The sequence below is a fragment of the Oryx dammah genome, unplaced genomic scaffold, assembly GCF_014754425.2.
Source record: "Oryx dammah isolate SB20612 unplaced genomic scaffold, SCBI_Odam_1.1 HiC_scaffold_1, whole genome shotgun sequence".
Taxonomy (NCBI): Eukaryota; Metazoa; Chordata; class Mammalia; order Artiodactyla; family Bovidae; genus Oryx; species Oryx dammah.
Genome location: NW_024070185.1, coordinates 100,028,485 through 100,054,610, shown reverse-complemented (window position 1 = coordinate 100,054,610; position 26,126 = coordinate 100,028,485). Strand labels below are relative to the sequence as shown.

General features: G+C 37.5%; 1 protein-coding gene across 2 annotated transcripts in view; it reads right to left on the bottom strand.

Moving 5' to 3' along the window:
• The window catches only part of KIAA1958 (KIAA1958 ortholog), a 72,800-nt gene that overhangs the window by 31,546 nt on the left and 15,128 nt on the right, over window positions 1–26,126 (bottom strand). The window contains exon 2 of one of the 2 annotated variants that reach the window (XM_040239346.1): window positions 10,163–10,246. The exons of the other annotated variant lie outside the window; for it this stretch is intronic. Within the exon in view, the coding sequence (XP_040095280.1) occupies window positions 10,163–10,246 (84 nt within the window). The remainder of the gene's footprint in view (window positions 1–10,162; window positions 10,247–26,126) is intronic. 2 annotated transcript variants of the gene reach the window in all.

The following is a 26,126-nucleotide window of genomic DNA, read 5'->3' as shown; positions in this document are numbered from 1 at the left end:
AAGTCACAAATATCAGGAAGCAAACTAAAGACAGGTGGGCATGAAAGAATTCTGATGGTCATAAGGCAACCAGGTATCTTAAGTCTATGCAGATGCTAAATATACAAGTTAATACTTGGGAACTCTGGGGGTTTCATGTTGTTGTTTAGTTGCTAAGTCATGTCTGACTCTTGTGACCCCTTGGGCTGTAGTCTGCCAGGCTCCTCTGTCCATGGGATTTCCCAGGCAAGCCTACTGGAGTGGGTTGCCATTTCTTCCTCCAGATCTTCCCAACCCAGGGATCAAACCCGTGTCTTCTGCATTTGCAGGTGGATTCTTTACCACCTAGCCATCTGGGAAGCTGGGCTTTTCATGGCCCCTTATAAACAAAATGAAAATACTAAATACTCTTATTAAATGAAATTCAAACAATATGGCATGATAACCAACAAAGATAATGTATGTGCCACCACAGTCTTCTTTTATTATATTCTTCAACCTAAAATACCCAGATCAAGGAAAATTATGCTGCTACATTGACATTCTATGGAATTTCTCAAGTATCAGTGGGGAAAAAAAATTAAGGACGGGGTGGGTACTAGGAAAGTTCAGAATTCTTGCTTTCTCTTTTTACAAATGTTTCCCTTTCAAAGAGTTGGGGAAAGTGCAGAAGGAAAGCTGGAATTATAAATATGAAGCAAGACTTTGACGTTGGCATCACCTGACAATTACAACATTTCCTTCTGTAGAGGCCACGAAGTGCTGGCTCAAAATATTAAACAGCTAAGTACATATTTTCACAAGTCACACATACAAATGTTGACCGGCACAGCCTCTTCGCACAGTTTTTCAGTTTAACTACAATAAGTGATAGCAGCAATGGTTAACAATTCCACATCAACACCACAAACACACGTATGAAAGAGCACCTACAACCACATGCAAAATCTCAACAATGACATCACGGAATATACACAATGCATAGACACTGTAATGGTTTTTGGCAAGATGGTGTTTTTTTTTTTTTTTGTAACAAATACTTTATAAAACAAAAATTCTTTTGTTATAAATGCTATTTAAAAAGTTGTAATATAATGAATTGTAGATATAAAAGTTCAGTTAATCTGAGTGGATTAATACTAAAATGAAACTGCTATTTCATCCAGCATAAATAATCAATTATAAATTAATTTCTAGTGGAAGTATGCTAAGGTATTTGATTTATAAAATTTAAGAATCACAGAAAGTAAACAGGCATAAAAATCACTTAAATACAGTATGCACAAATACTGTTAGGATTCTATATTGCTGATTCTTCCTAATTCTACTTACCACAAATAAATAAACTATGCCAAAGCATTCTCAAAGCTCCTTAAAATGAGTGTATGATGGAAAAATGTCTAATTCCAGTGTAATACAAAGAACATTAGAACCCTAGAAAAATCCAACTCTGCATTCAAAAGACAAATAATTTCACTGTACTTTTTAACATCTTAGAATTTCATCTTTCATCATCAACTATGATCTGATAAATATAACTTACAAAATAAAAATTTGTGAGATTTAAAGTATACTTGTTTGAATTCTCGTTTAGAAGAGTAATCTGGATAATATAGAAATTTACAAATAGTTTGTATATCTTCCTGCTGGAGGCTTTTATTAGTTCCCATTTTCTTTCCCCTTTCTATCTCTAAATACACTTCACAAAATCCTAGTTATGTTGATAAAAATTTAATCATTTTGATTCAAGATGTCCCAAACCTCTAAGATGATTTTACCCACAAACTAAAAACTTCCCATAGACTAAAAAAGGTCGGAGTACATTCAAAACCAATAATACAGATGCTATATATCTGGATATTCAAAAGAATACCACTTTAAATAAAAAGTTACTTTTTTAAGTTCATAATCTATGACTGGAATTCACATATTTGAAAACTATAGTTTGTTTCTCCTCTAGAAATGAAAACTGAATATAAATGGGGTAGGCTGAAAGATGTTAAAATAAAAGATGACTGATTATATTTAAGGATTATCCCATCAAATCTCAAAAGAAGTTGCTGTAATCCAGGTATAACATTATACAATGAAATGTAAAAGTTCACATGCAAAATAGCCTATTTGGAAACTGGCAGTTTGAATCTATTTCTTAATAGAAACTTGAGAGCTTAAAAAACTATTACAATTTTCAAAACAAGAAAAGGATACCCCTTCTTACTCAGTGGGAATGTAGGGTTGTTCTTCCTCTCTGAGCCCTATCTACGGACTGGAAGTCAGGGTGTCTGGATTATACTTCGGCTCTAATTCTAACAAAGTGTGTACACCTGGGTATTCATCTCCTCTCTCTGGGGCTGTTTCTCTCTTCTATAAAACAAGAGGGATGGATTAGATGAGATGTTTCCAATCTTGTTTTCCAGCCTGGCACACAAGAAGGATATGTAATAGAGGTAGTTCATTCAGTCTAGTGAGTCTCCAACTAAGAAGTTAGGAGCACAGGGAATATGAGAATTCCTAGGGGATCTGTTTTAGAAAGTGTTTCCTATGCAATCTCCATCCATCCGTTTGCCCCCCCTGCCCCCTCCCTCCTAAGAAGACATGGTGACTCTTCACAGCACTGAAAATCACCAGGCCAGATGATCTTAGGTCCTTTCCAGGTCTGCTGCTGCTGCTGCTGCTGCTGCTAACTCGCTTCAGTCGTGTCCAACTCTGTGTGACCCCATAGATGGCACCCACCAGGCTCCCCCGTCCCTGGGATTCTCCAGGCAAGAACACTGGAGTGGGTTGCCATTTCCTTCTCCAGTGCATAAAAGTGAAAAGTGAAAGTGAAGTCGCTCAGTCATGTCCGACTCCTAGCAACTCCATGGACTGCAGCCCACCAGGCTCCTCCGTCTATGGGATTTGCCAGGCAAGAGTACCGGAGTGAGTTGCCAGTGCCTTCTCCATTTCTAGGTCTAGCCTCTATGATTATAATTCACTAAATAAAGATGGTGGTTACTTTAATACTCTGACCTAATTAATATTCTGATCAAATTAGCACTATGACCTAATTATAGAGTCTAATTCAATAAAGTCATGGTTTCTATAAAAACACAATTTCAATGTATTACAATGCTTTCTTTCAAAAACTAATGCAATCTTCAATACCAAATTATGTGTTTCCTTCAGCTTTGGCAGGCCCAATCAGTCAATTCACAAATAGGGCAGTGTAGGAGAGATTTTGATTATCTTTCTTTTCTGTCTAGAAAGTAAAATCAGAGTTGTAGGCAATTTAGCAAAATCATCCCCTTTTCTGTTTTTGTATGATTAGAAATACATCGACCACCATGGGACTTCTCTGGTGGTCCAGTGATTAAGACTCTGTGCTCCCAATGCAGGGGGTCTGGGTTCGATCCATGGTCAGGGAACTAGATACCTCATGCCAAACTAAGACCCAGCATAACCAAATAAATAGATATATTTTAAAAATTACACATACCACCAAAGGATGATCACATAGTACGTTTCTTTATCCCAGAATGTTCCATGACAAGATCTTTTAAAATCATATTTTCATCACTTTGCCTTATAAGAAGCTATGCATTCATCACCTCAGCCAAATTCAATGGGGAGAAGAAGCAATTATTTGAATACCATGCATTAAGGGAAAAATGAAACAAAAAATGATCAAAGATGCCCTTGCCAATGATGTGTTTCTTAGTAAGTAACTACATCACATCATATGATAGATATGGAGAGATATATAATACCTTGTATAAAGGAGTTCTATTTGAGAGAGATCTTTCACACTGATTGATAAAGAACTTGTTAATTCCTTAGTATTTATAACTACTTTTTCATGAATAAACCTTTTAAAAATACCTTACTGTAATAAATTATCATACACTCTCCCAGATTTTTCTCCCTAGGTTTAGAAATTTATTTCTGTTATCACACGGTAGAGAGTTTTTATCTACAGATGTTAAATAGTACAGCTTTATTTTGGCCAGAGGAACAAAGATCAAAAATGTTCCTTTCCTGTAGCTAAAGAAAACTAATCAGAAGAAAGCTGATTAAAATCAGAAATGTTTGTCTCTAATATCTAAAACTGTGGAGATAGTCAAAGTAGAAACAATTTGAGTGGTTCTAGTTGATCTCCAATACTGAGAATCACAGGATAGCATTTTCCCACAATGTGTTAGTCGCTGAGTTGTATCCAACTCTGTGACCCCATGGACTGTAGCTCACCAGGCTCTCCTGTCCATGGAATTCTTCAGAAATTCCCAGAGTACTGGAGTGGGTAGCCATTCCCTTCTCCAGGGGATCTTCCCAACCTAGGGATCGAACCTGGGTCTCCCGTATTGCAGGAAGATTCTTTACTGTCTGAGCCACCAGGCTTTCTGTTAAAAACCATTCCGACTGACTGAAAAACAAAAACAAAATAATAACAAAATCCTCTATTAAATAGTTAATTTGCTAGCACTGATTTGGAGAGAAGACTAAACTTTCTGGCAGACTGGCTATCAATATTCAGTATCTGGTGGATGACAATATCAGCTCCTGGGCTTAAGAGAGATATTCCCTCTGCATAGAACCTCCCCCTTTTCTGTCTAAATTAGAAGAAACTCTTTAGAAATAGATTTTTGGTTTACATGGGGTAAAAACAAAGGATAACCATTTGTTAAAAATATAATTATTTGTGCATATTCACGTTCACCAGAAGACAAAACTGAGAGTTCTTTAAAGAATGATACAAACTTTTGCTCTCTATTCATGTCTAAGCAAAAAAAAAAAAAAAAAAGGGAAAACTTTGCTGAATGTTTCATCTCAAAAGAACCACAGTTAGAGGGGCTTATACAATTTTATGCCAACAAACAGCCAGGTGAGGGCACTACTCTCAATTCAGAGTTGAAAAAATATGGATGATTTTATTACACCAGGAATTCCATTTATAATTTATCACTTCAGAGAGTCCACAGAAGCACAGTAAATCATCTGGTGAACAGGCAGCTACAGCAGAAAAGGCCAGTGCTTAATGGTATCTGGATCTAGTTTCAGCTCCTGATGCCCTTATGTATTAAGTGATGTGGGCAACCTATTTGACTTCTCTGGATTTCCTCATTTATCAAAGAGAAATGATGATCCTCTCACAGGACAATTGCAAAAATCAAATGAAACAATCTAGAAGCACTCAGTACCACGGTCCACTGTAAGAGCTCAGCAACTGGGATAACTGGCGCCCACTGACGATCGTCTGCACATCCCTGTGCACGTGTGTGCCTCTATGTAAACACAATGGACGGTGTAGAAATGGCTTTGTCTTATTACTGACTTGAAAACAGGCTCTAAGGAAGATCCACCACAAAATACTCAAAGCAGTATTACATATTCTACAACAAACCAACGTATTAAATGGCTAAATAATGGTCAGACGGTATGAGTAAAAGTTCGAGAAACTATGCAAAATAGCCCTGGCATAGAGTATTTTGCTGGGCTCTCAAAAATGAAATCAAACTTTTATCACAGTATCTTTTATAAACCTTTTGAAGGCAGGAACTATTTTATACATCTCTGTACCCCTCTTAGTTTCTAGACACTAGGTTTTCAAGTATTTGATGATATGACTATAAATTTTCATCTCAGCAAAGTCGTCTGATTTCACGGCACCTAGAACCTAAGCCATGTGACTTAGACAAATTAATTCAATGAAAGTATCGGCTAACCAAGGATACCCGATCTTCACTTCGACTATTCTTCTGTAGATCAGAAGTGATTTAACATAGGGAAAAATAACTATAATAAAAATACTTCAAGTACCTGATATATTATAAATCATATTCAGACCAGCCCTAACCATGGAAACAGATGGACTCTTAAGAATAAGTTCTGTTGGATAAACATCCTGAATATCTCTAACCTTTCAAGCAGTATGTTTGATTAAAAAAAAAAAAAAAACTGCTACCATCTATGATGTTCAATAGCCAGTCACCCACATGAATATAGAAGAAAAACTAAATTATGCAGCTATGTCACCGAAATGCTGACAAATGGGTTTGGCATTTTTGTTGTAGACAGAGCAAAACTTCCAGGCATAGGAGGGGCACTAGAAAATGTCCTACATGACATTACACTGACCTTAAAGTGTAAACTTTGCAAACATGGTCTTATTGTTTTTGTATGAGCCACGGGACTGCCTGGAAAGGCGACACGGTCAGTTATAGTGAAGACTGCTGGACTGCTGAATTTCTGCTAAAGCACAAACACAATTTTGGCATCTACTACTGCCACAATATGGATGTACGTTTTTTAAAGTTAAAATAACAAATAATAAAACGGCGTCTGGCAGTACTATATCCTCAGTATCGTTTATACAAAAACACGAAAGTTAGAGGTAGCTGCCAATAATTTTTCATAATTTAACTATCCCAAAGAGATAACATAATTCAGTGAAAATTCTACCAAGTCACTCTTCAGAAGACAGTTTTCTAAATCATGTCACAACGTTCCTATTTGGTTTAAGTTACCAAAGCAAAATATAAATAAGTAAAAAATAATTCACAATCTGCATTCTTCCATATGAAAATGCTAGAGGATTAAACAGGAGCTTTTCACTTTCGTACCTCAATATATACAAATAGAAATTCGAAATTTCCTAGTTCTGCTTTCTAAGAGCATACTGACTAACCTTCCCCAGGACAAACCTACTTTGCTGTCAAAAAACAAATGAAGAATTTTTAAAAGTATGTCAATGCAAAAACAAAACGCACAATTTAAATCTTTTTTTACGAGAGGTAACCTGTTAAAAAAATAATTTTTTTTTTTAAAGATCTTCCACAGTAGGCTGTCACGTGCACTTCTGAGCCCACTACAGAATAAGAAGAGGAATGTTTTGTAAGAGAACAGGGAGAATGAGGCTCTGTGGTTCAAAATAAGCAGAAGAGGGGCAACTAGGGGGCAGTGTGCCATCCTGAAAGATCACTCAGTCTTCCTTTTAATCAGGTAGACCTGAGAGATGGGAAGACATCGTGTCCCCATCTCTGGCTCAAATCACTGGAAACTAATTACAGGCTGGAACTCAGGTAAACAGAAAAAACTCTGGAGTCAGACAACAATACCATCTCCTTAGCATATAACCTGTTATGGATTGATCTCAATGTAAAATGGAGATAATTAACCTTCTTTTCAAAGTTGTGGAAAGGATTAAAGATTACGTATACAGAAATAAATATGTATGTACTGAAATCTGAATATATAGTTACCAAAATATTGGGTTGGCCAAAAAGTTTGTTTGGGTTTTCTATAGGATGTTATGGGAAAACACGAATGAACTTTCTGGCCAACACAATATTAACAGTGGTTATTTTTGGCTAGCAGATTTATAAGTATGTATTTTGTTTTCTTTATGCTTATCTGGATTTTCTAATTTTCATAAATTAGTACTACTTATATAAGGAGAGCATGTACATCACTTAGCACACACATTGCTGGCACAGAGACTGGCTCAAAACTAGTGGCTATCGTCATCACTAACACAAAAAATCAAAGAATGGTATCTTCTGGTCTTGCTTTTGGCTGCTTCTCTATGACAGAAAGTCATGAAATGAAGTTGATTGCTTAACACAAAGGCTGTGGCAGACTTCCCACTCCTAAGCCAAAGGAAAGGTCACAATTTAGAGAAATGGGTTTATGTGTTTATGACTTAGTGTTGGGAAGAGCTGCCTGGTCATGAGAAAGCTCAGCTAACAGGATGACTCAGCAAAGCAAATCAAAACAAAATTTGTCCTGGTCGTATAATTAAAACATAAAATGCCACCTATCTTCCTAGCTAATGTGAATTACAAGGATGCTTTGAAGAGTAAATACTTGCCAACAGGAAGCCCAGATCCAACAAAACAATTAAAATTAGGACTTTTTTTAATGTGTTAATGATTAGACAGGACAGGAACCTTGCTCATCTAAACTCTTTTATTATTGTTAAAGTATCTCAAGTAATAATTCACCACAGGCTTAAAAATAAAGACCTTGGAAAAACCACCACGAAGGGTTGCTTAATCAAAATTATAATTATTATGATTGCAGGATTATCACTCATAAGTGCATTTATATTTACTGTAGCAGAAACAGCACATTGTCAAGAGTGCTTTGAATTCAACTAAATTTGATAACAAAAATGTTACCTAAAGTGTGTGTCAATATTCCTTTTATCTCAATGACAGAGTCAAGCAATCCCCTTGGGAAAACAGACTGAAATTCAGTCCTAATAAATAAACAAGTCGGGATTTGGGGTTCGAAGAGTGTTAAGTTTTTTTGTCATCTTGACTAGTGTTTCTCGATTTTCAGTAAGACTTTTCCATTCTCTACTCTCTATGTTTGATACACAACCTAATGCTTGGGAACATTTCAAAGCTTTGGTAGTTTTTAAAATTTCTTGTAAATCTGATAATAAAACATTTACATTGATTTCTTAGAAAACAACTAAAAAATTCTATCCAGGCTCAAGAGTAATAAAAATGAGCTAGTAACAGTCTTTTTTGCCATAATATTGGACTTTGCATATTAAAAATTATATAGCTTCTAAAAAGAATGGCACCTTTATTCCCATCTTCTAGCCCTCTTTGCCCTCACAACAAGTTAGCTAAACATCTAGATTTTCATAAATTGAAAAAAATGAGGCAGAGAAGTTAAAATCTAATTATTCTTAAAAAAAAAAAAGCATATAAAAATCTGTCCAGTTTCTATCAACATTTTCATATTCTGGACCTGACAGTTTTGTGTAAGCAGGAAAGTTAGTGTTGTCTCCTCCTGATTAATGGAGAATTTTAAAAATTAAAAAGATACTGCCATTTATTAAATAGACTAAAAATGAGAGGTGGGGTGGGAAGGAAAAGCAAGAGTTGAGGACACAAGCATCTAGGCTGACTCTCAGTTTCCTTTCTGACAGTTTAAAAAAAACCCCAAAACGAAATTCCTTCTCTAGTTTGTGTTGCCTGAGAATATGGTTTTGTAAAGTCTATAACAGTAATTACATTTCATCACCACAAGTACATTTGTTTTAAGCCTATAAATACTATGTCAGTAATACTAAACTATCTCCATTGACTTATTTGTAAAAAGAAAAATATATTATATATTTATATTTGTATAAAGTTAATACTGAGGGCAGAGGAGAGGGAACAAGAACCAGTGCTTAATCACAGTTTGTCTGGACACAATCCCCAGACTGGGATCTTGCTCAAGCCACCTGGTCAAGCCGTGTCTGAGGACGAGTCATAGGAGGCAGAGACGATGAAATTGCCACTGTTGGAGTGCCCCGCCACTGACTGGGCGGCCTGCTGGCTCAGATTGTTACAGATAAGCACCAGCTGGTTGCTCTGGGCCTCGGACAAGGTGCTGCAGCTCTGATACACACTGAAGTTGGTCTTCCTGCCCGGGATGTTCCCCTTCTCGCACATGGTTTTCACCATCTTGGCCAGCTTGTTCTTGCCGAGGGCCTGGCAGTTGTACCAATGCAGAGCCGCCAAGTTCACAACTGGCTTGATGGACAAGTAGAAAGGGGCATCCTCATAGCGCATGGCAGGAGGCCGCCGCTGGGCATACTCCTTATAGTCCTGTACCGGGCAGGTCTGTGGCGCGTGCTGGGTGGCATACACACGCGAGTCTGTGCCCCCTCTCTTGGTTTTGGCATTTAGGTCACCAGTATCTTGACCCATCCACTCCAAGTACTCCAGTCCTGTTTCTGTTACTCGGAGCCGAATGTCACCCCACTTCAAGGTAGACCCGTGGAAGCCTGTGCAGTGCCCAAAAGCTTTTGTGTTGTTGAGCCAGACGAGGTTGAGCAGACCCTCAGGGTTATAGCGACTTAGCAGCCCTCTCTTTCGCAGAATGAGCTCATCAGCAAAGGTGAGCTTCATGGACTTGTGTGGCTTATTTCCTTTTCCTTTGCAGCGGAGTTCAATCTGCTTCTGTTTGAGTGCCTCTTGGGAGCGCTTGAATTCCTTATCCCTGGTGATACTGTAGCCATACCTGTGTTCTTTTAGGTACCGTTCAAGTCCACACTGGTAATTGGCCAAGCTGTTGGGTTCATACTCGGATCCATCCTTCTGCCTGGCATCCACAAAGAAAGATGCCAGGTAGGCATCCAACTCCTTGCAAGGGATGACATAAATCTCTCTTGTTTCAGAAGGATACTTGGAGATGAGGAACTCCCGGAAATTGCGGAGCGCAGTCTGCGTGCTCCGGATGGTTTTCTCGTTCTGCTCCCTGCTGAGCTCAGCTGCTCTTTCATCCTGGTCTGCAACAAATTGGGGAGGGGAGGGATAGAGAGGGTGTTCATGAGTTCAGACAATGCACTTTCTACTCTGAAATAAAGTTTCCTTTTATAATGAAAAGGGGAAGAAGGAAACAATTTTACAGAGATCACTGATAAATGTTATTTACATACCTGTTGCATTATAATAGCCAACTTCAGTTTCACAAATGATGTACTAGACATGAGATGACTCAGTATCATCAAAACGAGCTTCTCATGTCACTGGCACATAGTTTAGTGCACGAAGATTTGTGGAAAGAGTGAAATTAGAGGTAGCCTTTGTTTTGGGGGGGGGGAAAGAAAATAATAGAAATGTGCTATTTATTCTAATGCAGAGTGCAAGGGCCCCATGAGAGCAACATACTCATCTTGAACCACTTCATTTGTGAAACCAGAGGTTGTACTGGTTCCATTTTATTGAATTAAAATAAAAATATTCAAATGTGTTATTTAGCATTAACTCTACAGAGATCTATATTTAATAATTACTAAATAGATCATTTATAGCAGTTAATGTGCCATTCTACAGCAATTCAGGTAAACATAGTTTATAAATATTCTATATGTAATTACAGGGTAGATTATAAAAAGTGATAAAAAAATATTCTATGTTTTGCAAAATGAAAACAGACTCACAGATACAGAGAACAAATGGGTAGTTGTAAGATGGTAAAGGGGTGGGAGGGTGGGGAAAAATAGGTGAAGGGGAGTAAGAGGTATATGTAATAAATAATTCACAAGGATGAAATACACAGCATGAGGAGTATGGCCATGAATAGTATAATAACTGTGTATAGGGACAGATGGTTACTAGATTTGTGGTGATCATTTCATAATGTATTCAAATGTCAAATAATTATGTAATATACCTGAAACTAATATAATACTGTATATCAACTATATTTCAACACACAAAAAATTTGGTGTTTTGGGAAAGTAATGAGGATAAAACTTCATAGCTAAAAAGATAGGACAATGAAATCTGAGTAAGGCTATTATAAACAAGATATAAGGAAGGAGGTATGTTTCTTGGATAGTTTTATTTTATTAATTTATTATTTATATTCTGCCACCAAAGACTGGAGGTACCTCTTTCCATTATGAATCACTCATGATTAAGTAATGTTGCTCTGGAATAGCGGTTCTCACACTTCAGTAAGTTTCAGAATCACGTAAGATGCTCAATCAAAATCAGATTCCTAGGTACAGGCCCAGGAATCTGCATTTAAACTAACACCTCTATGCTCTGGGTAAGGTTCAAGAGAACACACTTTGAGAAAAAAGTTAAAGTGTTTATGGCTTATGAAGGAAGCCCTACTCTGTTGTACTAGATTTTTTTAAAACAATGGTTAAATCCAATGGTATCATTTAAATAATTTCCTCTCAGTAACATGTAATTTAAAATTGGGATGTTAATATTAACAATGAAAACATCTGTCAAAATTACCACAATTATGTCAGACATGGTCTGAGTGAAACTCAAAAGAGAAATTCTAAAAATGAAATCACACAATAGAAAAACCAGGTTATCCTAAGGATGTTGAGAGGCAAACACTGAGGTTAATTTAAAACAACATAAAAATATAATTTCTGACTCTATAAAGTATAAAATTATTTTATCCCAATTATCCTATTTAGGAAAACTTTAATTTGTAAGGCTGTTCGGTGGGAAGTCTTTGAAATAACAACAAACAATAAGAAAAATAAAATTTCTAGTAAGTTGAATTTTATTCATAAAGCACACTATTTTTGTATTGTACACATTTATGAGTGTCCATATTATTTTAAAATGACAGTTGTAAGGTATAACCACTAAAGTCCTCATAACTTTATAAAATGAAAAAAAATCACTAAACTAGCTAGCTAATTAGATATTTTTATAGGCATATTTTTGAGATATTTCTAAAATTCCAATACACAACAGTGTATTTTATGCTTCATTAGACTTAACTTTTGGCTGTGCTATCTTCTTCCAGTTGAAACTGTTTCTGGATCAACAATAAAAATGTGTATCTTTCCATTAGGAAGGTGAAGCCACCTTATTAACCTTTTACCACGCTGACTTCCCTGTTTACAATGCAAAGCCGAAGTGGTCAGCACGAAGTGGTCAGTGTTCATTGTGGCTACTTGTTCAAACATTTATCACAAGTTTTCAAACTTTAAACAAAGACTTTTTAAGAAATAAGCATTCACAGACAACTTTAGCGGAAACATTTCCAGTTCTTCAACTTTCACATGGAATCTTCTCTAAAACTTATTTTTCTCAGATGAAGATCGAGTTTTCCCTCCCAAACCTATTGTGTGATGTACTCTGGAGATATCAAAGGCTTTGAGAAGCCAAATAAAATTTAACTTCAGTTTAAGGCAGGTACTAACATATATTCCCCTAGACAGCCATGTAGCTGTTAATTAACAGAGGTGATCAAGGTTGTAGAGAAGGCAACGGTCAGCATAATCTTTCTCCCTTAGGGATCTCTTGATTGCATTACAGGAGTGGGAGCTGCGTAGCTAAATGATTATTTCTTTATCTGTGAATGGCTATAACTTTACTGTGCATCCATCTTTTTTTCTTCTGGTACACAGTGTGCCCTTCCAAGCCATAAACTCAAGCATCTCCCCACTGTCTTATCACTATGGCAAGTGACTTCCTGCAAAGACAGCAAGTGTGCATAGGTTCTCCATTCAGTCCTGCTTCCTCTACTACTCTCTGGTGTCAAACAGGGTCCAGGGAAGCTCTGATCACCAACCCAAGCTCGCCATTCCAGGTCTTCAAAAGTGATGATTAATTTTTTCATTTTTTGGCCACATCCCACTGCATGTGGAACTTCCCTGTCCCGGGAGCAAACCCATGGTCCCTGCTATGGAAGTGCTACCACAAGGGAAGCCCAACAGTGACTGTTAATTCTGCCACTCAGCAGAAGAAAACTGAGGTCTCACACCTCCATTTGATAGTTACAGTCATACTTCTCTTAGCAGCATATCCAAATCCCTGTTTCATCACTGCATCTGGCAGCCTTTCTTTACATACCATGGTTCCAGCTGAAGATTTCTAGTTTTATTTGAGAAAATGTTTGTTTCTGCTTCTTTTTGTCTTGAAGTGCTCTCAAACAGAAGTCAGAATTTTGATCCAGCTCTTTGTATATGAATGAGATGGCTGCAACTTCAGTTAATTTTAAAAATTTTATTTTTGGCCCACACCACACAGCATGTGGGGTCTTAGTTCCCTCATCAGGGTCAAACTGGGGCCCCTGCATTCCAAGTGCAGAGTCTCAACCACTGGACCGCCAGGAAATTTCCAACTGCTGCAACTTCTAGTGCCTGACTTGGTACCTTGCACTTAACACGGATCCCATAAGTGTTCACTGAATGCTTTCTGATCCATGAAATATACTCTATGAAGTAGTGTTACATTCCTGAAAGATTCTGGCATTCATCAAAAACTCAGCAAACTTCATGAAATTCTGCTTGAATGTATGTGGTAAGAAATAGAATTTGGATTCTAAATAACAAAAATTGTTTACAACACAAAGATAAAGATCACTTTTTATTTTCTTAAAAGAAGTATGTATATGGTTTAGCAGGCAAACTAAATGAGCCACTGTCATTAATGAAAAAAAATGCACTGAGATGAGCAAAATGCTTTTATTGTATCAAGGAAGTTGTGATTAATAACAAATTTTTTAAACTGAATGTGGGTAAAATCCCAAAGGTCTTGAAAACTGGATGAAGAAGACAAGGTGGCAGTCCAAAATATGCAAGTGCAAATTTTATTTTCTAAACAGATCGGGCATTTAAAAATTAGAAACGAAGTTTTACAAACGATGAATGAGTAAGCATCAGAATCACTTTTCCTACGCCTACCTTGACCCTCACATACCAAACAGCCTCATCAATGTTAAGTACCCAGACCTAAAACGTAACTTAGCCCTGTCTCCACAAATCTGCTCTTCCACTCAGTCAGTGCCTTCATCACCAGCCTATGTTCCCTAGCCTGAAACCCGAGTACCACCCTTGACATCTGCTTTCCCTCCCTGCTACAGCTAATCTATCAAGTCCTGCAGGCCCGCCGCATTTCAAGCACACTTAATAAGTAACTAAAACATGTCAGGAATTAAGTAAACTGAGTCTGAATGGATGAGTGTTTTTGTGGAATGTATCACAGACCAAGGGAAACAGACAATAACACAAATAAATAAATTTTAGACAAACTGACAAGTGCCATGAAGAAAAACAACTCAGTACTCTGAAAAAGAATTAAAGGACCAGCTTAAGGATGGATGTTCCAGGGAGGACTCTAAGAAGACCTTTCAGGTGAGACCTGAAAATGAGAAGCCGATCACACAAAGTACAGGAGGAAGAGTAGAGGGAACAGCGCGTGAGAAGCGCCTGCCATGGAAACTGAGTTAGTTTCCTGAAAGAACGTCAGTGTGCCCAGAGAAAAGTGATCCAAAGGAGAGTGGCACGAGGAGAGGTCTGAAAACCCACAGGCCAGGTGTTGCCGGGTCGTGTCTGTAAGTCATTATTAATACACTGCATTTTACCCTAACAAAACTAGTTGCTCAGAAAACTACATGGTCAGATTCGTAATACTCTATTATGATATAAACCTATCTCCTCCCATGCTAAGAAAATCTTCAACAAACTCTGCTCTATATTAAAATAGGGGTTAGTTCACATCTGGATGATCTGGTGGAAACATTCCCAGACAATGAAACGATCCATAATGTGAACCTCTTCAGTGGAAGCAGAAGGTCAGAGCCAGGGGGGACAAGAGAACGTCCGAGTCAACCCCCACCTCCCCTCCAAGAAAGCGTATTAGAAAAGGCATGAAGTTTTAAAGCAGATAGCTTTTCTCTGCTTATTTATAGTCTCTGTGCCCCATTAATCACATTGCTTTCATGTATTTACCATCTGTGAATTCTGAGTAGCCAGCATGTGTTCCAGCACCCCAGAGCTACCAAACAGCGCCTGGGTTTGAAGACTGCCTGAATGTGTACTAATAGTTTTAAATCCACGGATCCTGCACATGTATTTTAAACGACTCAATATCTTGAATTTTGGTCTAAGTCTGATATGAAAAAGGAGAACTTCTGGATATGCATGGCTTGCAAAAATGGATTTTAAAAAGGTCTGCCTCTCCCCCAGACCTTCGGTTTAGATTACCTCCCTTCTCACCACATAAGCCTGCTGGGCTACTGCTTTAGGGGTGCTTGCCATCACTATCACTAGTATGGTTTTGGCCATAAGTAGGTTGAGTGGGTAAACTTAGTACACAGAAGATGTGAGCGGCCTTGGTTCTTCAGATCAATGGTTACTTATTTCTTGCCTGTACCATGCAGAATATTTATTGCTATAATATTTATTACTAAAACTTACTCAAAGTTTGTAAAAAGGAGAAGCCATCCCATAAAACTAGTGTAGTGAAATGGGCCTTTGACAAATGTAGCCAACAGACTGAAAGGTTTTAAATTACTGACTTTCAAGGGATCTATGATTTGGAGAAGGGCCCCAGGACTCTTTGGAAAGCCTGCGTAAAAGTTTTTATGCAGAGAGTTTTTCTGTACTTATTTACATAGTCTCCATGCCCCATTAATCCAATTATTTCCTCCCTTGTTAGGAGACAGCATGAAAAAACAGGTAACTAGTTTGGCATCTTGTGTTCTCATTTAATCTGAGGAGATTTATATTAGATTTAAACTCAGAGTGGTTTACTTCTACTGCTGTGGCACTCAGTTTAACAAAAAATAAACTTACCTATCTCATCCCTTTTGTGATTTTATTAAAGCCATACATCTGAAGCAACAAGAAACATTTAAACATTTCCTGATGTTTAACTTCTTTTTAATTCAATCAAGACTATTTTGTCTTTTTACTTGATAGAGAAATGATGTTCAAATTCTCTTTATAAACCAGTGAAAGATAAGCCCATAAGCTTATTAAATAAAAGTATATTTTAAATTTGAAAAGTAAAAGAAATCTGGTGAGCAGATTTATATTTATGAGGCTGCAGTGGAATTAATATTTAATCCACGTGTGAGCACACACTGTGCCCACCTAGCATTTTAAGACGACTTGTGGGCTGTTGACAAAGGCAAGCCTCTGATGCTTACACAGATGGGATCATCATTAGAAGAGATAAGAAACACACATAAAACTAATAAAAAAAGACTGTGCATGACTGTGCAATTAGGCACTGAGTTTGTGGCATGGGTTGCAGATCCTACAGGAATTCAGAAAGAAAAGAGAGAAGTCAAAATGCGTTTGAGATGGGTTGGAGCTCTATATGATGGGGGAACAGAGATTTGGGTTAGGTATTAAAGGACGGGCATGACTTGGTTAAGCAGAACGGGAGGGGAGGACATTCCAGGAAGAAACTGCATGAGCAAAGGGGAAGGGATGGGAAGGTTTGTGTTCATGAGGACTGCGAAACACTGATCCTGGTTCGCGAGTGGGAGAAGGGCTGGAGTGGGGAATGAAGCCAGGCCAGTAGGATGGACACTTAGAGAGTCTTATATAGTAATTAGAAAGATATACATTAAAGAAAGGAGACCGACAAAGATCCCCCACATGCTAAGAAAGCTACTTCAAAAAGTAGAAGCTACTATTAAAAAAATCAACCCAACATTTCTCCACCTCTGACATTCTCTATTCCTCTTATGCTGTTATTTTCTTCCATATACCTACTACCATCTAACATAATATATATTTACTCAACAACCTGTTTAGCATTTATCTCTGCCCAGGTGAGCTGTGAGCTCTGTAAAAGCCAGGACTTTGCTGCTTTATTCCCAGGGTCTGAAAAAGCTCTTGAGAAGTAGGAGCATTCAGTAATCATTCATATTTTGTTGACTGAAGTAACATCAAAGCTGAAAGGACAGTTACTGAGATAACTGTGTATGCATAATTATACAATCTACTTTAGACCAACTGTACTGACTGCATTTAGAAAGAACTAAAAATTAAAATAGGCGACATAAAATTCCATTTGGGGACTCACAGAGTCTCAAAGTCACTTTATCCTTTATTAAGGTTCTTCAGAGTCAGCTGTGGTCAGGAACGGTGATCTGGATGTCTGTAATAATGAAATGACTTATAAGCCCACTGCAAGCTTTTCCTAGGGCTATTTCCTTAAGAAATAAGGATCTATCAGCTCTCACACAAATTGCGACAAGACAGTATCTTTATCTTACTATCGGGATAAGGAAAAAACAAGCAGTAATTCTTTAACCGTACCAGAAATCAATATATCCCCCCAATCCTGACCTCCACTTAAAAGAGATTATACTGGCATTTTGGTGTCATCCATCCACTAGGTTCTTACTTCTTCTATACATATGTTCATTTGATATAAATTTTCTTATGACTCTTATGTTCAAGGAAAATGATCTTGGTATTTTACAAAAATATGCCCTGGTTGGTAATCTTATGATCAAGGCCTACTTTAATTTTGTCAGGGGATCCAAAGTCATATTTGTCAACATTCATGTTTCATTTTTAAAATACTGCAATAGCTTCTAAACCCTGTAAATTTATTTTTAAAAAAACCACCACAAACAGGTATATTTACTTTATAGGTATAAAACAAAGTGCAGTACCCTTATAACTACCATAAAATATATTAAAAAGTCAATGTCATTTTTCTCCTTTAAACACTCAACTCATTGCACATTTCAATGCTTTTTCCTTAAAACCTTAAAACTCAGGCTCTTTTCTAGGATTGTTAACATCACTAACTGAAGCCAGACTTATATGCTATTATAGCTATCTGACCAGCAAATTATTTTTATGCTTGGTTAATCATTTCCAATAATGGAAGTAAAATATATTTCTTACATATACACTCAGGAGCATGAAAATTTAGCACAATAGTACCAGTCAGTCTGGTATGATTTTTGATAGTATTTTTCAATGAAGCAGAAATCACTTAAATAAACATTAGTCATCTGCTCATTTCTCCTGGTTGTACAGCATGTGACTCTAGAATCTCTGGAGAATTCTCTCCTTGATAAAAATTTAGAAATAAAATAGAGCACGAAAAACACCAGTATTTATTAAATAAACAAAGTGTAGGCCGAAGAAACTGAGGCCTCTTCCTCACCCATATTCACTGCTGTCTGCACGTATGAATTAAATCAGGCCAAGGAGCTATGTCTGTTGGAAGGTAAGGTAAGACATCACTTGTGTAAAGACTAGGTACTGACTTGCAGACCCCTGCAACAAGGAATAAATTTATGGCCAACAGGGTGCAGAGTCTCCATTTTTAACGAGCTCTCAGGTGGTTCTAATAGAGCTGTGGGTGAATAGGCCATGCTTTGAAAAACAGAGCTTCATCTCTACTCCCCCCTACAAGGCCTAGAAAATGACTCTTCTTTCAAATAAGCCTCAGCCCACGTCTCGGTTAGAGCAGCTGCCACGCTGCTGGGATGGCTAGATTTTCCAATCTGAATGTTTTTAATGTCCCAGACAGAAGAGGTGCTTCCTAAATGTTTAAGTGACTTATATTAAGTGAAAAATACTATTAAAAAATCATACTGGACTAATATAGTCATCCAACAAAATAATGGATGAGTCAAATAATTGTTTCCCTCTGAAACCCACTGGATTCAGATTTTTTCTTTCATAATACCTCCAAATTTATTAAGTTCAACACTGCTTCCCTAATTGCCAAATATCATTTTAAACTCTAACCTTGCCTGCTCCATCCTTCAAGGCAGTTGATGTAGGCAGTGTAGTCAATGGTTAATGGCTCCTGCTGAGAAGAACACCGATGTTCAAATCCCAGCTCTGCTGCTTCACCAGTTATGTGAATCTGCATACGCTTTTAAACTTAAGCCTCGGTTTTTTTCCACTGTTAAATGGATACAATAATTGCACCTATGTCTTTAGAGTTGTATGAGAATTAAGGTCGGAAAGCAAACCACTCAGCTCAGTGTTGGACACATGGAAGTGAAAGTGAAGTCGCTCAGTCGTGTCCGACTCTTTGCGACCCCAAGGACTGTAACCTACCAGGCTCCTCTGTCCATGGGATTCTCCAGGCAAGAACACTGGAGTGGGTTGCCATTTCCTTCTCCAGGGGATCTTCCCAACCCAGGGATTGAACCCAGATCTCCTGCCTTGCAGGCAAACGCTTTAACCTCTGAGCCACCAGGGAAGTCCCAATAATCTAATTCAACTCTATACTTATCACTGCTGAGAAATGTCTTCCAACTCACGAAATCAACGTCTTCCTACTTCTTTCGAGTCCTTCTCTATTGATGCTTTAATCTGTAGCAAATATTTACTAATTCTTCCAAGACAGATTTATAAAGGCCACCAACATTGGGCATAAGTGAACATCCCCGACCCTGGGCACATGGACACAACTAGAGTTAACATCTATCTCTAAAACAGCTCTCAGGAGACCTTTCATTCCACATGACCTAGAATCCTGTGATTTGACAAGCTCAGTGTGTCACTGTAAGAAGAGACATGTGACTGTATGAACTCAGTAAGGTACTAGACAAAGGTATAAGCATGGAATTCTCTCTTCTAAGAATGCTGCTATTTTGAATTAAATGAAGAAAATGAAGATTTTTCCTCAATTGCTCCTTCTACTCAAAAAGAGATGCAGCAGCCCGACTGTAATGCAGTAAGTCTCGAGGGCAGCCCCGTTAGCTAGGGAAGCTCGAGGCCAGCCATGCTGGCTTACAAGGGAGTAAATTCAAACAGGCTTCACAAAGGGGAGAGTCCACATTCCGTGACAGACTAAGGAGACACAAAAGGCAAAAGGGAGACCAGGCGACAGGCGTGAATAAAAACTAGATGAAGCTTCTCAAATCTCAAACTTAATTTCAAGTCACAGAAAATAAATTTAGCATTCCAAAGGTGAAAGCATAGAATGAGAGAATAAATATTGTACTGTATTAATCACAATAAGGAGCACTTTCATCTGGGCCAAAATATATTCTTAAATCAACCTTCGAATGTGGCTGCATTTTCAAGCTTAGCAGCATGAAACCCACATGACTGTAATTAACGTAATAAATCATGTTGCGGAATCTTCTACAGAACCTGACAGTGCTCACTGATATACTGCTTATTAGAGACTAGAGATTTCTCCTGCATTTTTTTTTATTATACTGCCAGAGACACTGAATCAACAATACCTTCTGATGTGTCTGAAGTATCTGCTGCTGGTGTGCTACATAAAATATACTGTGAGCTGCTATCAGACCTGGATATATAACACATAATACCCAATTTCCAAAAAGAATTTGTTTTTCAATTTTTACTTTTCCTGACTTAGGTCAGTCATAGAAGATACATGGATTCATTAGAGATGTGACATGCATATTTTCCATGGTTTCAGTCATGAAGTCACATGCTTCAAAGCATGACTCTACCATTCAGTTTATTTCATGATGACTCCATTAGTTTATAGTGCAGAATACTGTTAAACAGGCATTATTTTATCAATCTCTTTGTGTCCTTTCCCTTTCAAAATCTGACTCCTAAGTAAAATGTTCTTGAATGTTAACCCCTTTTCAAAAGTAAAACTTAGTCCTTGTGCAGTTCAGGAATTCAGCCATGAATGCATTTTACCTCAGTGGGTTTACATACTCTTAAGTATGCCTTGCATATGTAAGCATTTTCTAATTTAGAAATACTGAAATTTAAAAAAATACATAAAATTTTTTTTTAATTTTTAATTGGAGGATAACTGCTTTACACATACTGTAAAACAATTATCCTTCAACTAAAAAAAAATTTTTTTAAACCCACACTAAAAACATATGGCTTAATGGCCCTTTATTCACACGGGTACCTATTTACCTGAGGAAAAGATCATGTATACTTCCCCTAATATAAATAATTTTATTCATTAATCATGAAAGTAACACATTTAATAATAAAAATAATTTTATTCATTTTATCATAAAAGTAACACACTTACTATAAACAATTTCCCTAGAAAATAAAGGTTAAAAAAGAGAGAAAAACTGCCCATAAATCTATCCTTCAAAGACAGCCACTGGATACATTTTGATATATACCTCTTCAATATAAAATTTTAATTAAAAATAGTATTCTTTAATCACCAAGAGTCTAGTCCATTCTGTATTAACTATACACTTTTCTTGCAATTTTTTTTTTCTGAAAATATCGCTCTGTCTCACATTTAAGAGGAAAACTTTAACATGGTAATTCCTGGATAAGTTACTATTTCTGACATATTCCTTTTGATCATCTGAAATGACATATTTTAAGACTTTAATAAGAGTTTAGAACTGGATTTATTATCCACCAATTTCACAGAAATTCCTTTCTTGGCTATTGAGAATTCCCTATGTCCACTCTTGCCCCCTTTCAAACTGTTTTCTACACAGCAGCCCTAATGAATTTTCCTAAAAGAAACAGGAAATGAATGTTATCTCTTATTTTCTTTCTGGAAATTTTAGTATTTGCATATTTGGCTCACCACTTAATAAAAATGTATTTGGTGCTTCAACACGATCGGCACCATTCTAGGCACATCTGTACACGTCTCCTCAACTGTTAAAGCACTTTAATTTTCATCCCCTTGTGGTGGAGACAATTAGACATAAAAGCAGATGGAAACTGGAACTAAGAAAGAAGAGTAAAAGTTTGGGGGAAATGAAAAAAACTAAGGGAAAACTGGTCCACATCCTAAGAGGCCTGTTAAGCGCTAAAATGATGAATGCTGAAATGTGTAGGAGAGGAGTCCCCATGGTCAGGAAGCCTAGTGGTGAGGAGCATGAAACTTGGGAACCAGACTGCCTGGGTGAGAATCCCAGCTCTCCCAACCTCTTACTGTATGAATTTGGGCAAGTTCAACCTTTCTTTGCCTTAGTTTATTCACCTGCAAAATGGAGTTAATTATAGTCCTAACTTCATAGAGTTGTGAGAACTGAGTTACCAGAAGTAATTAGTGAGATCATAAGCAGTCTCTAAGTATTAGCTGTTATAACTGCTATTCTGCATGCAGTAATCAGAGAGCTAACTGTATTTGACCCTGCCTACTTAAGAGGATTTTGAAAGTAAAACAATCATCACCATTTGTTAACAGTTCATCAGTATGTCAGTACTGAGTATTTGAAAAGTGACTGTTCATGAGTTTGCTACAACTTTATGGCTTCAATGAGTGAGAACAAACTCAAGCAACATTTGATGAATTTAGGAGATGAAATGGTATATCACAATGGAAATGGTTACAGGAAACTTCTTTTTATTAGAAACCATTTCTTCCTTTAAATTTCCATGCAATTTATAGAACTGCATATCTTAATTAATAAGGATCAAAATGTGACAGTATCTTTTACTGAAAATGCATAATACAGTAAAAACCACAAAGGAATTATTCATGAACTCAGAAACAAAAGATGTATGGCACATAGAGTAAAAGAAAACAGATAACATGTAAAAATGAAAATGCACAAAACTCTAATAAATTACCCCCTCCTTTTCTGAGTGATACTAATAATATTCATTAGATTCCATCCAAGAAGTAATAACCCATTGGATAGGAAGATGCCAATTCTTCTTAATTGAGTCAATGGATAATAACAAAACATGTTTTTGAAAAGTTCATTATAAAATAAAAATTTTAATATTTATCTATATGAGTTAGCTTTCTATTGCACATTTATAAGTAGAGGCAAAACAGGAAAATAAAGCCCTTTTCTTAACAATGAGATGGCTGTTTTCCATTATATAAAATAATAACTTAGCAGCAGTAATTATAACAGTATGAAGGTGTTGAAAAGCTAGTGACTTGTAACATAAATCTGAATATACTCCAGAGACTAAAAATATTATATGAAATATCATTTCAGGTATTAAGAAATATGTATTTCTTATTCATTGAACCAAACCCTAAAGTCAAATTTACAGGCAGAGAACATTCTAGGATCATAAAGATCCTTTATTTTTCTTGCTGAATGAAGTTAGGTGAAAAATTAAGTAACACTTAAATTATCTAATTTTTAAATTTCTCAGGGCGAGACATCAGCAAGGTGGCCAAGTAAGACATCCCCACCCTGTCTCCCAACAACAATTTGGCATCTATCCATGTACAAAAGTGCCTTTGTGGGAGCTTTGGGACTGGGTCAGAGATTGTGAAACCCTGGTACAGTCCAAGACCAAGGATGGCTGTTTGGAGAAAGCAAGCCGGCGCCCAGGTGGCTGACTCACCGACTATGGTCCTGGTTACAAAGCCAGAAACAGTTCCATATAGTGAGGGAGTCAGCTACACCTCCGTCTGGCTTTGATCCTGTCACCAACACTATATGCCAACAGACGCAGGAGGAGTCACACCCGCTATAGGTTGGGTAATAGCGTACAGATCTTGGTTCTGGCTGTGGACACTAAGTGCTTCCAGCTTCTCCCGGCTGCGGTGTGGAGCCCCAGAGGGAAGCCCACTCAACTCAGTCTGGAGATTCTGAAAGGGCCTGCAACAGGGCTCTGGCCCATCCCAGCCACAGTCACCAAGAGTCAGGTTGACATAGGGACCTCACAGGAGATACTCTCATCCATGCCCCTGGAAAATTTGAAGGGACTCTGAACTTGGCTCCAGCCCCATCACAAGAACAGGCCTGCATGCCCAAGGACACAGAGGGAGATGCCCCTGTTCACACAATTGCAGATGCTAAACGGGCCAGACAAAACTGCTAAGAAAACTGAACAAACACATCACGGCGGGAGAGCTGAGGCTCCAACGTGGTGCTGGTGTCTGAGACCTGCCTTTGGACGCCTGCTGACCAGTCACCAATTTTCCAACTCCTCTCTCTACAAAGAGCCCTGCCTGGCAATTCCTATATTTCACTCAGGAAAGGACCGAGGGGAAGCAAACCTATTTACACAACTATAGAAGAAACCAACACCAGGTTCCTGTCCTGTGTTCTTAAATGGGAACAGACAATTAGATGAGGCATCAGAAGAAACGTGGCTGCATTGAAGAGAAGAAGAAAAAGGAACACAGAAAATAAAGGAAAAAAATTCAAAGGCAGAAAGTAATTTCTTTAAATCAAATTCAAATTCTCAAAGAAGATCTGATAAACTATTATAACTATAATCTTCATAAAAGAAACAAGTACTAATGGAAAACTTTCAAAAGTTATTTCAGAAAGGAATTTTCAGCAATTTAAAGACTCAAAGTTTACTTCCTACCTATCCATTCTTGGGAGATTATTTGATGAACTCCAACAACAAAAAAAAGAGGAGAAAGTAAAGGGAAACATGAAATCTAGAGAACAGTGGTTACAATCCAGGGGAAAACTCAGGATAGGTGGGAGGGTTACCTCAGGCTTACATTAAATCAACTTGTCCAAACTGCAGCAGCAAGGCTGAAGGCCCAGTGTGGGAACGTTGGAGGGACCACAAAGCTATGTAAGAGCACACTGTTCTTTTGTCAAAATATGCTACCAAAATTTTAGGAAAACAAACACACACACACACACAATCCCCAAACTAAACTAACACAGTATTTCACTGACTGTAAGATGCACTTCTTCACATTTTAACATCTCTGAAAGTATGCTGGGACACCTTAGTGAGAACTTACTCTCTGTACCAGGCATTGTTTTAAACCCTTTACATGGATTAAGTCATTAATCCACATAACAGCCCTTAGGCACATTCTCCTTTCAGTGTCCCAAATGCTGTGAAATTCATCAAGATGAAAAGTAACTCAGTCTTAGAACACTAATAGTTATGCACAATATGTACACTGTCAAAACAATATAAATGGTTTTGGATGTTTACAGTCAAACCTAAAAGGATAAAGAAGAAAATACTAGTTATGGCTACAGACGAAAATGAAAATATTGACAATCCTGTGAAGTTAAGAAGATGACAAGGAGAGGGGGAGAATAGTAGATGGCAGCATATGAACACACTAATACCTTCACCCTTGGGTTGAGGAAGCATATTTATTTCTTCTTTCATTATCTTTAGTTTTCTGTTGGTAACTGTGTGTTTTAATGACATTATAATCAAATAATGGGAGGGTAATACAAACTGAGTTAAATCCTCATCATTGATAACAAGGAATCTGAAGGTATTTTCTGAAGTTGATAAACCAAGAAAAAAAAAAAATCAAGAAACAGAAGTATAAGCAGTTTATTTCAAATTTTGGGAGAACTGAAAATAGACTCAAAAGAAGTTTCCTTTGAAGAGTGGAATTATGAGGTGATGAAAGATGAGGTGAGACTGTTATTGTTCATCATTTATAGACTGCCAAATACATAATAACTTTGACAAAAATGAAGAACACTGAAAAAGGCAATAAAATTATTGTTTTTGTCTAAGAAAGCAATCAAAGTTTTAAGGCAGTACTGAAGAATCGGGCTGCTATGTGTATCATAACTGAAGTCAATAAAGCACCTAGGATGCGTCAATCATTAAGTCAGATTTACTGTTCTCTGATCACTGTACTCATCACTGTTCTCACCTAAAATAAAGCTTAAAATTACCTTGCAGTCACAGAAGCACAACTCATCAATTTTGCCTTGTTCCATAAATAGTTTTTCTGGGTCTAATACACCCTTGGGAACACAAGCCATTAGTTACATAAATGAGATCCAGACTGAAAGAGAAGTGATTGCTGGGCCTAAACTACAGTGGGTCACCTGCACTCTGCCCACCCCTGCAGAGACCCAAGATGGTCAGGCAGCTCAATCTGGGAGGAGCGGGAGGAGGCCACTGCTTCTCGCAGGAAAACAGAAACAGGGATGACGTCTGGAGCTAACGAAGACTGCGGCACTCTTGACACTTCCTTGTCTGCCCACAGGCTGTACAGTATTTCATCTCTCCAGACCACAAGGAATGAAGACCATGGCTAGAATATCAAGGTCAATGCCGCCTC